At 41.0% G+C, this 13,959-nt stretch overlaps 1 protein-coding gene across 3 annotated transcripts in view; it reads right to left on the bottom strand.

Moving 5' to 3' along the window:
• MTRF1 (mitochondrial translation release factor 1) overlaps window positions 1–13,959 on the bottom strand; it is a 50,834-nt gene that overhangs the window by 21,279 nt on the left and 15,596 nt on the right. For all 3 annotated transcript variants that reach the window (XM_036250052.1, XM_036250050.1, XM_036250051.1), the window contains one exon: window positions 6,370–6,542. In XM_036250052.1, the coding sequence (XP_036105945.1) occupies window positions 6,370–6,542 (173 nt within the window). The remainder of the gene's footprint in view (window positions 1–6,369; window positions 6,543–13,959) is intronic.

The raw sequence follows: 13,959 nt of genomic DNA on the forward strand, positions 1-13,959 counted from the left end.
TCAAGACAAAGAGAATATTAAGAGCAGCAAGAGAAAAGCAGATAATTACCTACAAGGGAGTTCCCATAAGGTTGTCAGCTGATTTCTCAAAAGAAACTTTGCAGGCCAGAAGGGAGTGGCAAGAAATATTCAGAGTGATGAAAAGCAAGAACCTGCAATCAAGATTACTCTGTCCTGCAAAGCTGTCATTTAGAAACGATGGCCATAGAAAGAGTTTCCCAGACAAGGAAACGCTAAAGGAGTTCATCACCACCAAACCATTATTATATGAAATGATGAAGGGTCTTCTTGAAGAAAAAGATAAAAACATATGAACAAACAAAATGGCAGTGAATACATATCTATCAACAATGGAATCTACAAACAAAATGAACAGGCAGAACAGAAACATTCTCATAGATAGAGAGAACATTTTGTTGGTTGCCAGATGGGAGAGCGGGGTTGGGGGAATGGGTGAAAAAGGTGAAGGGATTAAGAAGTACAAATTCATTGCTAGACTGACAAACCTCAAAGGGAAAGAGGTTGGGGGGTGGGAATAAATAAACCAAAAAACTGATATGAATAACCAATGGACAGAGACAACAGTGTGGGAAAAGGCAGGAGCGGGGTGGGAGTGGGGAGGAGGGGGTCAATGGGGGAAAAATGAGGAACATCTGTAACAATAAAGATTTTTTTTTTTTAATCCTCACCTGAGGACATATTTTTTTGTTTTGTTCAGTTAGAGTGAGAGGGAGAGAGAGACAGAGAGAGAAACATCGACATGAAAGGGACACATCGAGTGGCTGCCACCCGCACGACCTAACCAGGGCCGGGGACAAACTGCAACCGAGGTACGTGCCCTTAGCGGGAACCGAACCCGGGTCTCTCTGGACCGCAGGCTGACGCTCTAACCGCTGAGCCAAACCGGCCAGGGCTCAACAATAAAGATTTAAAACAAAACAAAACATTCTGTTCTACATTTATCACTTATTTGTATGACAAACAGCTAGCATGACTTTTCTCTATTGTTTTTTTTTTTAACTTTCTTTTTACTTATTGATATTTTTTTTAGAGAGAAGGAGAGGGAGGGAGGCAGAGAGACAGAGGGGGAGAGAAAGAGAGGGAGTGAGAGAAACATCGATTTGGTGTTCCACTTATTTATGCATTCATTGGTTGATTCTTGTATGTGCCCTGACTTGGGATCGGACCCGCAACCTTGGAGTATTGGGATGACACTCCAGCCAACTGAGTTACCCAACCAAAACTGACTTGTCTCTTTGAAAAGTACATTAATAGAAGGTCAAGGTTAGAATCTAAAACCCAACTTAGTTGGTTGTTCTTTTGTTTCCGCTATAATGAGTACTATATTGTGAAGACAAAGATTATGCAGTCCTGGCCAGTTTTGCTCAGTGGTTAGAGCATCAGCCTGAGAACCAAAGGGTTATGGTTCAATTCTCAGTCACAAGCATGTACCAGGTTTGATCCCCAGCCCTAGTCCGGGCTCAAGTGGGAAGTAACCAATTGATGTATTTCTCTCACATAGATGTGTTTTTTTTCTCTCTCTCTCTCTCTGCCTCTCCCTCTCTCCTTTCCATTCTGCCTAAAAAAAGAAAAAAAAGAAAAATCAATTGAAAAATATCCTTAGGTGAAGATTAACAAAAAAAAGAAAAAAGAAAAAGATTATATAGCTGTTGTTAAAATATGCCAGTGTTGGCTACCTATATAAACACCAGAGATGGCCCAGCTGGTGTGGCTCAGTGGCTGAGCGTTGACCCATGCACCAAGACACCAGTTTGATTTCTGATCAGGGCACATCCCCTGTTGGGGGGCATGCAGGAGGCAGCCAATCTATGTTTTCTCTCATTGATATTTCTTTCTCTCTCTCTTTTCCTCCCTAAAAACCAATAAAGAAAAACAAAACAAAACACTAGAGATGAAGAAAATTTCCCATTTCTTGTGATTATAGTATATGAGCAAGTATATTATATGTGGTAGTCTCTCAAATCTTATAAAAACTACCAAAACTACTTTTGGGGAATTTTGAACATAGAAACAGTGATTTAATAATATATAAACAATTTTAATGTCAATTAAGAGAATAAGACCTTGTTTGTTAGAAAAATTAAGCTCCACTAAATAAGTTTAATTTTCAAAAATATGAAGACAAGCAAATAGGTAGAAATGAAGTGGAGGGAATAAAGATGGAAACAAGACAACTCTGCTTTTGATTTTCTGAACCACATGCTTACATACACCAAAAATAAAATTAGATAAAAATAAGAAATCAAATCCTAAAATTATATATAAACAAAAACAAATGAACCAAAATATTTACCATAATGATAACACAACCACACAGAAAAATTATTTCAGATTGTCTTTGAACATAGTGCTCGGACTATGCTTTCTCGATTGGTTATATTCTAAGGACAGAAGTCTTAAATGTTACTTAGTAATTGAGTAATTTTAAAACTATTTTATATGTACTGTATAATAAAGGAAAAAGTAAACATATTAAAGTGATTAAGAAGCAAGATTTTTGCCCTGGCCCATCTGGCTCAGCAGTGAGAACATCAGCCCATGCACTGAAGGATCTCAGGTTGGATTTCAGGTCAGGGGCACGTACCTGGGTTGCAGGTTGACCCCGGACCCTGGTCAGTCAGGGCATGTGCATGAGGCAACCAGTCGATGTTTCTCTCCCACATCAATGTTTTTTTCTCTTTCCCCCTTCCACTATCTCTAAAAAAAAAAAAGTCAATGGAAAAAAGAAGCAAACTTTGGTGAATATTAACAAAAAACATAAACAAATAAATGGTCACCCTGGCTGGTTTGGCTCAGCGGTTAGAGCATTGGCCCTCGGACCAGAGAGTCCCGGGTTCGGTTCCCATTAAGGGCATGTACCTTGGTTGCAGTTTGTCCCCGGCCCCGGTTGGGGTTGTGTGGGTGGCAGCCACTTGATGTGTCTCTCTCACATCGATGTTTCTCTCTCTCCATTCCTTCCTCTCCCCCTCCCACTCTATCTGAAGATAAATGCAAAAATGTCCTCGGAAGAGGATAAAAAAAAAAGACAAATGGTCGAGACTCTTCAAAGAGTCAATGCCATTAAAAAAAAGTCTTAGAGATTGTTCTAGACTTACAGAAATTATCAACTAATGCAATGTGTGAAACTAGACAGGATCCTGGTTAAAAAAAATAGCTCCAGCCCTGGCCAGTTTGGCTCAGCAATTGGAGCATCAGCCTGCAGACCAGAGAGTCCCAGGTTCGGTTCCCGCTAAGGGCACATTAAAAAAAAAAAGAATTGCTACAAAAATAGTTTTAAGATGACTTGGGGAAATTATAATATGGTCTAGATATTAGACAATTGTGATATTGTGGTTTTTAATATGAAATATATATTGGGTCATCTTCCAGTTCCTGGCAAGAGCTCCTAAAACCCTTGAAATTTCCTAGTTGATAAGAATTAAGAATGAATAATATAGGAATCTTTTATTTATAACAAGCCCCTTTCAACCACACCTGAGTTTATGTTAATAAGGTGATTTTTGGAAAGCCCCTAGATCAGCAATTTTCAAACTATGTGCCAGATGAGGCACACTGGTGTGCTCCAAGAATTTTTAAAACACGCAATACCTGAGTATTTAGTCAGGGGCACTACTTTTCCTTCAGATTAAAAAAAATAAAATTACAACAGCCAACACAACAATAGCTGTCCAGTGTGAACAAATAAAAATTATACCTGTTTTTTTTTTTTTTTGGTATGCTACAGAATTTTAGTAATTAGTTTATTTGTGCCATGAGATGAAAAAGGTTGAAAATCGCTGCCCTAGATAAGCACAGGATGGGGGCTGATTGCCAGGGAACTGAACATGTGGTTAGAGGGCTTAAACTATCAGCTTTACCACCCTCAACCTCCAGGGAGGGGAAAGGGGCTGGAGGTGGAATTAATCCCCAATAGTTAATGATCTAATCAATCGTTGACTCTGTATTGATGCCTCCATAAAAATACCACAAGCACCGGATTCAGAGAGCTCTCAGGTTGGGAAACACGTTGAGGTGCCACCAAAGAGGGTGCCTGGACAGGGTGTGGAAGCTCTGCAGCTCTTCCACGTACTGCACCTACGCATCCCTTCCATCTGGCTATGTCTGAGTTGTATCCTTGGCAGTAAACTAGTAATCTAGTAAGTAAGCTGAGTTCTGGGAGCCACTCGAGTGAATCATCAGACCCAAGGAGAGGGCTGTAGGGACCTTCCGATCTGGCCCCTGAAGTGACAAGGGAGGCCGCCCTGTGGGCTGAGCCCTTCCCTGTGCGATCTGACGCTAATTTCAGCTAGCTAGCAGCAGAACTGAATTAAACTGTAGGACCCCACTTGGTGTCTGCAGACAACTGGTGAATTGTTTGATGGGGTGAAAAAACTTACATTTGGAGTACAGCAGTATTCTGTGAATAAAGAGAATACACAGTTTTTCCTAGACAATAATATTACAGAATTATGTTTGATTTTCATAGATAATGGTATTGAGTTTATGTAAGAGAATGTCCTATTAGAAGATTTAAGTTAAAGATTTGGGGGAGGAGTTAATCTCATAGTGTCCACTATATCCTTTATAGTTCTTTAAATATAAATACACACACACACATAGAGGAATAAAGCAAATGTGGCAAATGTAAACAACTGACTCCAGGTGAAGGTTATAAAAGTATACAATGTGGTATTCTTTCAACGTTGTATATGTTTAATATAAAATTTTTTAAAAGGCTAGGAAACATAAAAATAGGGGAATATGAATGTATTCAACCTACAAGATATAGACCTCCCATACAGATATATCACCGACCTCAAAATATTATCTGTAGAATTCATTTTTTTCTTAAGATAAAAAACATAGGCAACTACATTTTAAAAGCTTTGTGGCCCAGTTGGTGTGGCTCAGTGGTTGAGTGTCGAACCATGCACCAAGAGATTACTGGTTCGATTCCTGATCATGGCACATGCCCAGGTTGTGGGCCCAATCACCAGTGGGGAGCATGCAAGAGACAGCCAATGGATGTTCTTTCTCATCAATGTTTCTATCTCTCTGTCCTACTCCATTCCTCTCTCTCTAAAATCAATAAAGGCCCTGGCCGGTTTGATTCAGCGGTTAGAGCATCGGCCCGCGGACCAGTGAGTCGAGGGTTCAATTCTGGCTAAGGGCACGTACCTGGGTTGCAGTTCGTCCCTGGCCCTGGTCAGGTTTTGTGTGTGTGGCAACCAGTTGATGTGTCTCTCTCACATCCATGTTTCTCTCTGTCTGTCTGTCTGTCTCTCTCCCTCCTTCCCTCCCTCCCATTCTAATGATAAATAGAAAAATATCCTCAGGTAAAGAATAAAATAAAATAAAAATCAATAAAGGAAAATAAAAATTTTGTGTACATCACGTATGAACAACGCTGACTGCTCTACTCATTAAACAAAAGAAAAAAATTACCATTGGATTATACTAACGTGTAATCATCTGTTGTACTTTTTTAAGTTTTTTTTTTTTAAAAACAAATGTGTTCACTTAGGCGACTTCTGTTTTCACTATGTATTAGTTTTTTTTCTCTGCTACTACAGAAGCTCCCTGTTAGTACATTCTGGGGTGGGTGTGTGTGTGTGTGGGGGGGGGGAGGTTGTGGAGCCTTTGGAACATGATGGTTATTGCCACTGTCTTTGTTTCATTTTTAAGTTTGTCCCTTGTGGGGTCTGGTGGAATAGCCAGCACTGACAGACTATAGCAGTGTGCTGTATCTTTACATTGAAAACAATGTCTCTTTTGATTTGTACATAACTCTGAATAGGTGACAGTAGATAATAGCTGACATGTGCAAAATGTTGTTCTTGTACCTTTAGAATTTCTGCCATCAAATTAAATGTTTTGTTTAAAAAAAAAAAAAAAAAAAAAAAGCTTTGTGCCCCTGGCTAGGTGGCTCAGTTAGTTGGAACGTTATTCTATACACCAAAAGACGGTGGGGTTTGACTCCCGGTCAGGGCACATACCTAGGTTGCAGTATCAATCCCCAGTCAGGGCGAGTATGAGAGGCAGCTGATTGAAGTTTTGCTTTCACATCAATATTTCTCTCTCTCTCTCTCTTTCAAAAACCAATAAAAACATCCTCAGGTGAGGATTAAAACAAAAAGCTTTGCGGATTCTGTTTTATATAGAGAAGTGACTTCTGTTTGGAACAAAACAAAACATTTTGGTCAGGGATAAGAAGAGCAACTTTACCTAGGGAACAGTTAAAGATTTCCCAAAAATGACTAATGTTCAATCCAGAACCCTGAAAATCACTGAATTTCCTAGAAGCTAAAAGTTTTTAGCATAACACCCATTTACAAAGAGTAAGTTTTCAATGCCTCCTGGTGAGGTTACCTCATCTGGTTGAGGGAGGACAATGACTGACATTGTTCCTGTGTGAATACGCTGCATCCTTGAAGACAGGCCCACCTCAGGGATTCGCTGAACTCGGTGAATCCCACCTTCATACTTCAAATGCTTATAGACATTGTCACCAGAAATACGGGCAGCTGCATGATGCAGCCCACCTAGGAAAAAAGTAACCAGAAACTATTAATTAATTCTAATTTGAAAGGGATCAAGGTCTTAAATATCCTTAATTTAAGGCCTGAATGTGAGTACAGCACCTAAGATGAGAACATAAAGTACGTACAAAACTGTATTTTCCAAATGTAAATATATTAATATATAAAAAGAAATATACCAAACTATTATGTATGGTTATCTCTGGGAAACAGAATAACAGCCGATTATTATTTTACTTTTTATACTTATTTTGTTTCTAAATTTTCTATAATAAGCAAGTTTTACTTTTATAAAAAAATACTAGGATGTCTTCTGCTTGAACTACCCTATGCCATCTTAGGCTAATATGATGCTACATATAAAAGAACACTCACGTACATAATAATTTGATAATGATGAATAACTCTACAGGTCCTCTCAAGTTTTCAAGGATCTACTGAAATGTAGCTCTTGCTTATCTGTTGAGTGGGAAGATTATCACAAAATAATCTTAATGCCTAGGCTAGCTTCTTATCAAATGTGTTTTTAAAAAATATTTTATTATACAATAATATACAGACATAGACAACCACATGAATCAAATGTATGGCTTAATAACTACCACATCAAGAAAAAGGACTTGCCCTGGACTGTTTGGCTCAGTGGTAGAGCGTTGCCCGCAAACTGAAGAGTCACAGGTTCAATACCAGTCAAGGGCACATACCTCTCAGTTGTGGTGCGGTCCCTTGCCCTGGTTGGGGTCGTGCAGGAGGCAACCAATTTATGTCTTGTCTGTCTGTCTGTCTCTCTCTCCCCCCACCCACTGTATCTGAAGATAAAAATGGGAAAAAGTATCCCCAGGTGAGGATTAAAAAAAAAAAGAAAAAGAACTTTGTCAGTCACCCCAAAAGCCCTCCCCTAGGACCCCTCCCCAGTTACAATCTCCTCCCTTTCTCATGACTAACCATCATTCTTTTATTCTTTTCACAATAACTGTATTACCTAAATATGCTGCCCTAAGCACTATATTTAGTCTTGTCCATTTAAAAGTTTGATTATGTCTTTTAAATCCTTTAATCTATAGGTTCATCATCCATCTCTTTTGTTTCCTACAAATTTACAAATTATCTCTTGAGGAACTGGGCTGTTGACCTGTAGAATTTCTCCCAGTCTGGTTTTGCTGATTGCATACTCCTGGTTAAATTCAACCTGGCTGCAACTGGGCAGCTAGATCCAGAGACTGGATCAGAAACCAGCTCAAGCTCATCTTTTTATGGTCTTGACAGCCTTTGATGCTTAATGGATCATGGGGTTGTAAAATGGTGATATTCTAATTCTATCATTTATTTCTCACTTTTTTTTTTATCCTCATCCGAGGACATTTTTCCATTTTTTTGTTTGGATAGAGTGGGAGGGAGAGAGAGAGAGAGAAACATCGATGCAAAAGGTACACATTGAGCGGCTGCCGAACCCATCCAGGGCTGGGGACAAACTGCAACCGAGGTACGTGCCCTTAACGGGAACTGAACCTGGGTTTCTCTGGACCGCAGGCCAACGCTCTAACCGCTGAGCGAAACCAGCCAGGGCTATTTCTCACTTTTAATTAAAATACATTTATAAAGAGACATTTCCCCTTGCCTACTATTTGATTATCCACTGATACAGTTATATAGGAAAGGCAGAATTCACGCTTGATCCTGTCCCTTTACAAATTTTATTAATATCGCAATACATTTTTTGTTTTTTACAATATAATGAATTAGGGTCCTTAATCCTCTGACCAATTATTATTATTATTATTTTTAATCCTCACCCGAGGATATTTTTCAATTGATCTTCAGATAGAGTGGGAGGGAGGGAGGGAGACACATCGATTGGTTGCCTCCCCCACGACCCCAACCAGGGCCAGGGATTGAACTGCAACGAAGGTATGTGCCCTTGACCAGCATCAAACCCGCGCTGCCTCTTTGGTCTGTGGGCTGACGTTCTAACACCTGAACCAAACCGGCCAGGGTTGACCAATTATTTTAAAAAATATCCTTATGAACACATTCAGCATGTTTAAATCAACTGTGATTATTATTACTGAAACTCCACTTGTCCCATTTTTGGCCAGTGGCAGCCTCTTCAAGCTAACTTCTGAGTTCAACAGCTCTTGTAACGGTATAACAAGATGTTCCAGGATTGTCTTGAACACTTCTTGCCCCACACTGGAATTCGCTATTTCTCCAAGAAGCCCTGATTCCTTTCAAAGAGAAATAATATTTCAAGACCACAATTTGGGTGCCAGGGATATTTACTACTACTGGGTTGGTCATTGTTTCTAGGCATTTTCAGTGGATAGAGATGGGAAATCCCTCATGAGATCATATTGATGTTCGGAGACAATTCTCTACCAGTTTCTTCTGCTTGTACACATCTTGCAAATGCACTCCCTGTCCTTCTGTTCCAGAAAATATTTTTAAGGTTATGGTGAACAGCTCTGGAGATTCTGTCTCCCTCCAAAGCAAAGGACAAGTTTTCCCACAGCCTTGGAAGACACAGTATCTCTTTCTAGAGCAATGGGCAGGCATACTTACTAACCATTAAAAAATACTTGTCATCCCTAAGCTCAGGGTTTCCCTCCTGTAACAAAACCCACTGTGTGGGCAGGTATCATTTGGGCTTCTTTGAGTTGCCTTGTGGGATCTGGGGCTCACAGAACCAGCACAAAAATTCTGATATTCCTACTGCAACTAGTCTGAATAACAAACTGTCCTGCATCTCTGACCCATGAAACTGTGGCACGCTAACTTGTTAGCTTACAAGTATGGTAAAATCTTAGAACGTTCACAGCTCTTGACAACCGATACTTTCAAAGTAAATTCAAGATATCAACCTCTTGCCCTGGCCAGTTTGGCTCAGCGGTTAGAGTATCAGCCTATAGACCAAAGGGTCGCAGGTTGGATTCCCGGTCAAGGGCACATATCTGGGTTGCAGGTTCGATCCCCGGCCCTGGTTGGGGTCAGGCGGGAGGCAACAAATGTGTCTCTCCTCCTCCCCAACTTCCTTCCACTCTATCTAAAAATCAATGAGCCCTGGCTGGTTTGGCTCAGCGGGCCTGCGGACTAGAGAGTCCAGGGTTCGGTTCCCGCTAAGGGCACGTACCTCGGTTGTGGTTTGTCCCTGGCCCCAGTTGAAGTCGTGTGGGTGGCACCACTCGATGTGTCTCTCTCACGTCGATGTTTCTCTCTCTCTCTTCCCCCCTCTCTTTCTCCTGCTCTATCTGAAGATAAATGCAAAAATGTCCTCTGGTGACGATAAAAATAAATAAATAAAATAATAAAAATCAATGAAAATATATCTAAAAACCAATGGGAAAATATCCTCAGGTGAGGATTAACAAAATAAATAAAAAACTAAGAAACGATTCTATTAAAAAGAAAAAAGATTACAACATCTTCTTCACTACTCTTTAAAAAATTTTTTTATCCTCACCCAAGGACATTTTTACACGCATCTTCAGATAGAGTGGGAGGGACAGAGAAAGAGAGAGAGAGAGAAACATTGACTGGTTACCACCCACACGACCCCAACTGGGGCCGGGGTACAAACCGAAACTGAGGTATGCAATCCTAGCGGGAACCGAACCCGGGTCTCTGTGGTCCGCAGGCCGACACTTCAACCACTGAGCCAAACCAGCCACGGCTTCTTCTCTACTCTTGTACCTCATCTTCCATACCTTGGTTCTCAAAGACAGAGAGGATACTAGAATTAGAATATCTCACAATTATTCATTTATTTTATCCCATATACATCCAACAGTCTCAAAATAACAACTAGTTCTACCACCAATATGATTACTCAAAACATTGAAACATTTTTGCATAAGCTCTACCCATTCTCCACCCTCCACTTTTACAAATGGTTGTACTCTGTACTGTCAGGTCTTACAATCCTTATACTCTATTCTTTCTTAGTCTGCAACTGGGCCTAGTTCTACAGGTACCACATATTTAATGCTCATCCTTACTCTTTATGTCAGGGGTGGGGAACATCTGGCTTCTGGACTATATAAGGCCTGGGAAATCGATACTAGACAACATCACACACCTCACTAAAGAGTAGTAGTTCCGCCCTGGCCAGTTTGGCTCAGCGGTTAGAGCGTCGGCCTGCGGTCTGGAGAGACCCAGGTTCGGTTCCCGCTAGGGGCGCGTACTTCGGTTGCAGTTTGTCCCCGGCCCTGGTTGGTTGTGCGGGTGGCAGCCACTCGATGTGTCCCTTCACGTCGATGTTTCTCTCTCTCTCTCTGTTCCTCTCTCTCCCTCCCACTCTATCTGTACAAAAAATGGAAAAATATCCTCGGGTGAGGATAAAAAAAGAAAAAAGAGTAGTAGTTCCAACCATCATATTAGGGGTGAGTTAAATAAATGTTTGACCAAATTTGGCAGGCTAATTTTTAAGCTGATAATTTTGCATGGCCCATGAATGATGTTATAAATATCCAAATGGCCCTTGGCAGAAAAAAGGTTTCCCACCCCTGCTTTATGTTGATAACTCATATTTTAATTGTCTGAAGTTTTCTTTTCTAGTATATTCCTCATAAAGGGATCATGGGAAGAGTATTTCCTGAATTCCTAAATATTGATAACAGTACACGTATACTTATAAGTCAGTTTTGCTGATTATAAAATCATTAACTCAAATTCCTTTCCTTGAGCGAACTCCATCTCTTTCTGGCACAAAGTGTTGTTGCCAAATAGCCTGATGAAAACCTCATTTTCTTTCCCTTAGAAGTCACAGGTTCTTTTTTTCTCTATGTCTAGATTTTTTCCTCTTCAAATAGAAACGTCCAATAATTTTATTAGATTATATCTTAGCATTGGTCATTCTGGCTGGATATCTTCATATGTGCTCTTTAAATATGTGGCTTCAAATATATGTATTTTTTCTATTTCAGAAAAGTTTTGTCGAAATAAGTCAGTATTTGTTGTGATAGGTAGTCTCAGAGATGGCCCCCATCATCCCTGCGTCTCTTGGTACTCACACCCTTACAGTTGCCTCTCAGCTGGTCTGTATGATCCACAGCGTACAGCAGACTTCACAGTACACCTTCTAGAGATTAGGTTACAAAGAACCATGGCTTCCCTAGTGGGTGCTGGCTCGCTCGTGCTCTCTCTCTCGTATCACTCATGCTGGGGGAGAAACAGGCTGCCGTGTTGTGAGCAGCCCTATGGAGAGGACCCACATGGTGAAACCTGAGGTCTGTCAACAACCAAGTGAGCTGTGAAGCAAACCCTTAAACCCTAGTCAAGTGCTGAGATAACTACAGGCCCAGGCAACAGCTAGAACACCACTTCATGAGAACCTACACCAGAACCACTCTGGAAAACTGATCCCCAATTCCTAACCTTCAGAAATTGTGAGATACGAAAAACCCTTGTTGCTTTAAAGCTGTTAAATTTTGGTAATTTGTTACACAGCAATAGATAACAGATACAGTATCTGCTCTGACTCTTTTTATCATATAATCTACCTTGTTGGCTTATCTTTAATGTCATTTTTTCTGACTCTTCATTTTAAATTTCTTATTGATTCTAAGAAACATTTCTTTTTGACTGTTTTCTAAGGCATTATCTGTTCTGTTTATCTGCTCATATGTTCCTTCTGATTTGTTCTTTTTTTTTTTTTTTAAAATTACCTGGCTCAGAATCTAGAATTTTTTTAAATTTTTTTTATCCTCATCCGAGGACATTTTTCCATTTTTTTTGGACAGACAGAGTGGGAGGGAGAGAGAGGAAGAGAGAGAGAGAGAGAAACATCGACGTGAAGGGACACATCGAGTGGCTGCCACCCGCACGACCAACCAGGGCCGGGGACAAACTACAACCGAGGTACGTGCCCTTAGCGGGAACCGAACCCGGGTCTCTCCGGACCGCAGGCGGATGCTCTAACCGCTGAGCCAAACCGGCCAGGGCCTGATTTGTTATTAATTTCTGAAATGATTTTGACTTGTTTTGAAATAGCTGATAATAGTTTTGATCTGTTTTATGGACACAGCTTTCTGGTGTATTGGGATCTTACCCTGCTTCTTATTCTTTCTCGTATTAAACTTTCTTTCTTAGAAAACTTTGTATGGAACTTGACTTTGATACTTTCCAAAGGCTCTTATCTTTTTCACCAGCTCTCCCTAAAGCTCTTTTGCACAGTGAGAGCTTAGCGTTAGGTAGTAGGTGAGGTTGGAGCTGACATGAGCTCACTGGGTTTAAAGTGGCTCTTGAGAGCTGTTTCACAACAGCTATATGAGGAGACTGATTTAAGATTCTGACTGGCCCTGGTCAAGGTGCATGCAGTAGGCAGCCAGTCAATGTGTCTCACTCACATCGATGTCTCTCTCTCTCCCCCCTCCCCCAACATCCTCCTTTCCGCTCTCTATAAAAATCAACGGAATAAAGTATCCTTAGGTGAGAATTAACAGCAACAACAAAAAAGGCACTCTCTCCCCAGGAGCACGCCCATGCCACCCTCACCTTCTTTCCCCACAGGCATGCATCTCCTAAACTCTAAGGAACCCCACCAGGCTGGCAACAATGAGCAGCAGGAGCTGATCCCAGGCAAACTTCCTGAACCTGTCCCCAAGGCCCCCTTTTCTCTGACTTCTTAGTGAGCCAAAGCAGACCAGCCTAGGCGAATCATTTCCCCTGCCCTTCCTTGTATTATTGTCTCCATCTTTAATAAACATCCTCCAGCCCAGCTGGTATGGCTCAGTGGCTGAGCACTGACCCATGCACCAAGAGGTCACTGGTTTGATTCCCAGTCAGGGCACATGCCCAGGTTGTAGGCCAAATCCTCAGTGTGGGGCATGCAGGAGGCGGCCAATCGATGTTCTCTCTCATCAATGTTTCTTATTCTCCCTCTCTCTAAAATCAATTTTAAAAAAATTAAAAAAAAAAACCACAAAAACACACATTCTCTAAAATTTAAAAAAAAAATTTTTTTTTTAGTTCTGGTGACTACCACCTCATAATTTGTAGATGTGCTTTGGGAGGATGTATTAAGCATAGTAGTTGCCTTTTGAATCCAATTGCAAACAAGGTTTCTAAATTCTTAACATATTCCTATCTCCATGGATGAATGGATGGAAGCATAGATGGGGAAGGAAGCTCTCTGGCTCATTTTTTGTGGTTGTTAATCCTCACCAGAGGATATTCTTCCACTGAGTTTTAGATAGAGTAGAAGGGAAGGAGGGAGAGACAGTGGGGACATCAGTGTGAGACACACATTGATTGGTTGCCTCCCGCATGACCCTGATGGGGGCTGGGACCAGCAACCCAGATATGTGCCCTTGAGTGGGAACTGAACCCGAGGCCCTTCAGTGTGTGGTCAACGCTCTAACCGCTGAGCCACACCAGCCAGGGCTGTAGTTGCCTGCTTTATGTGGGCACTCAGAGGGATGGATAA

This window comes from Molossus molossus, unplaced genomic scaffold (assembly GCF_014108415.1).
Source record: "Molossus molossus isolate mMolMol1 unplaced genomic scaffold, mMolMol1.p scaffold_m16_p_9, whole genome shotgun sequence".
NCBI lineage: Eukaryota > Metazoa > Chordata > Mammalia > Chiroptera > Molossidae > Molossus > Molossus molossus.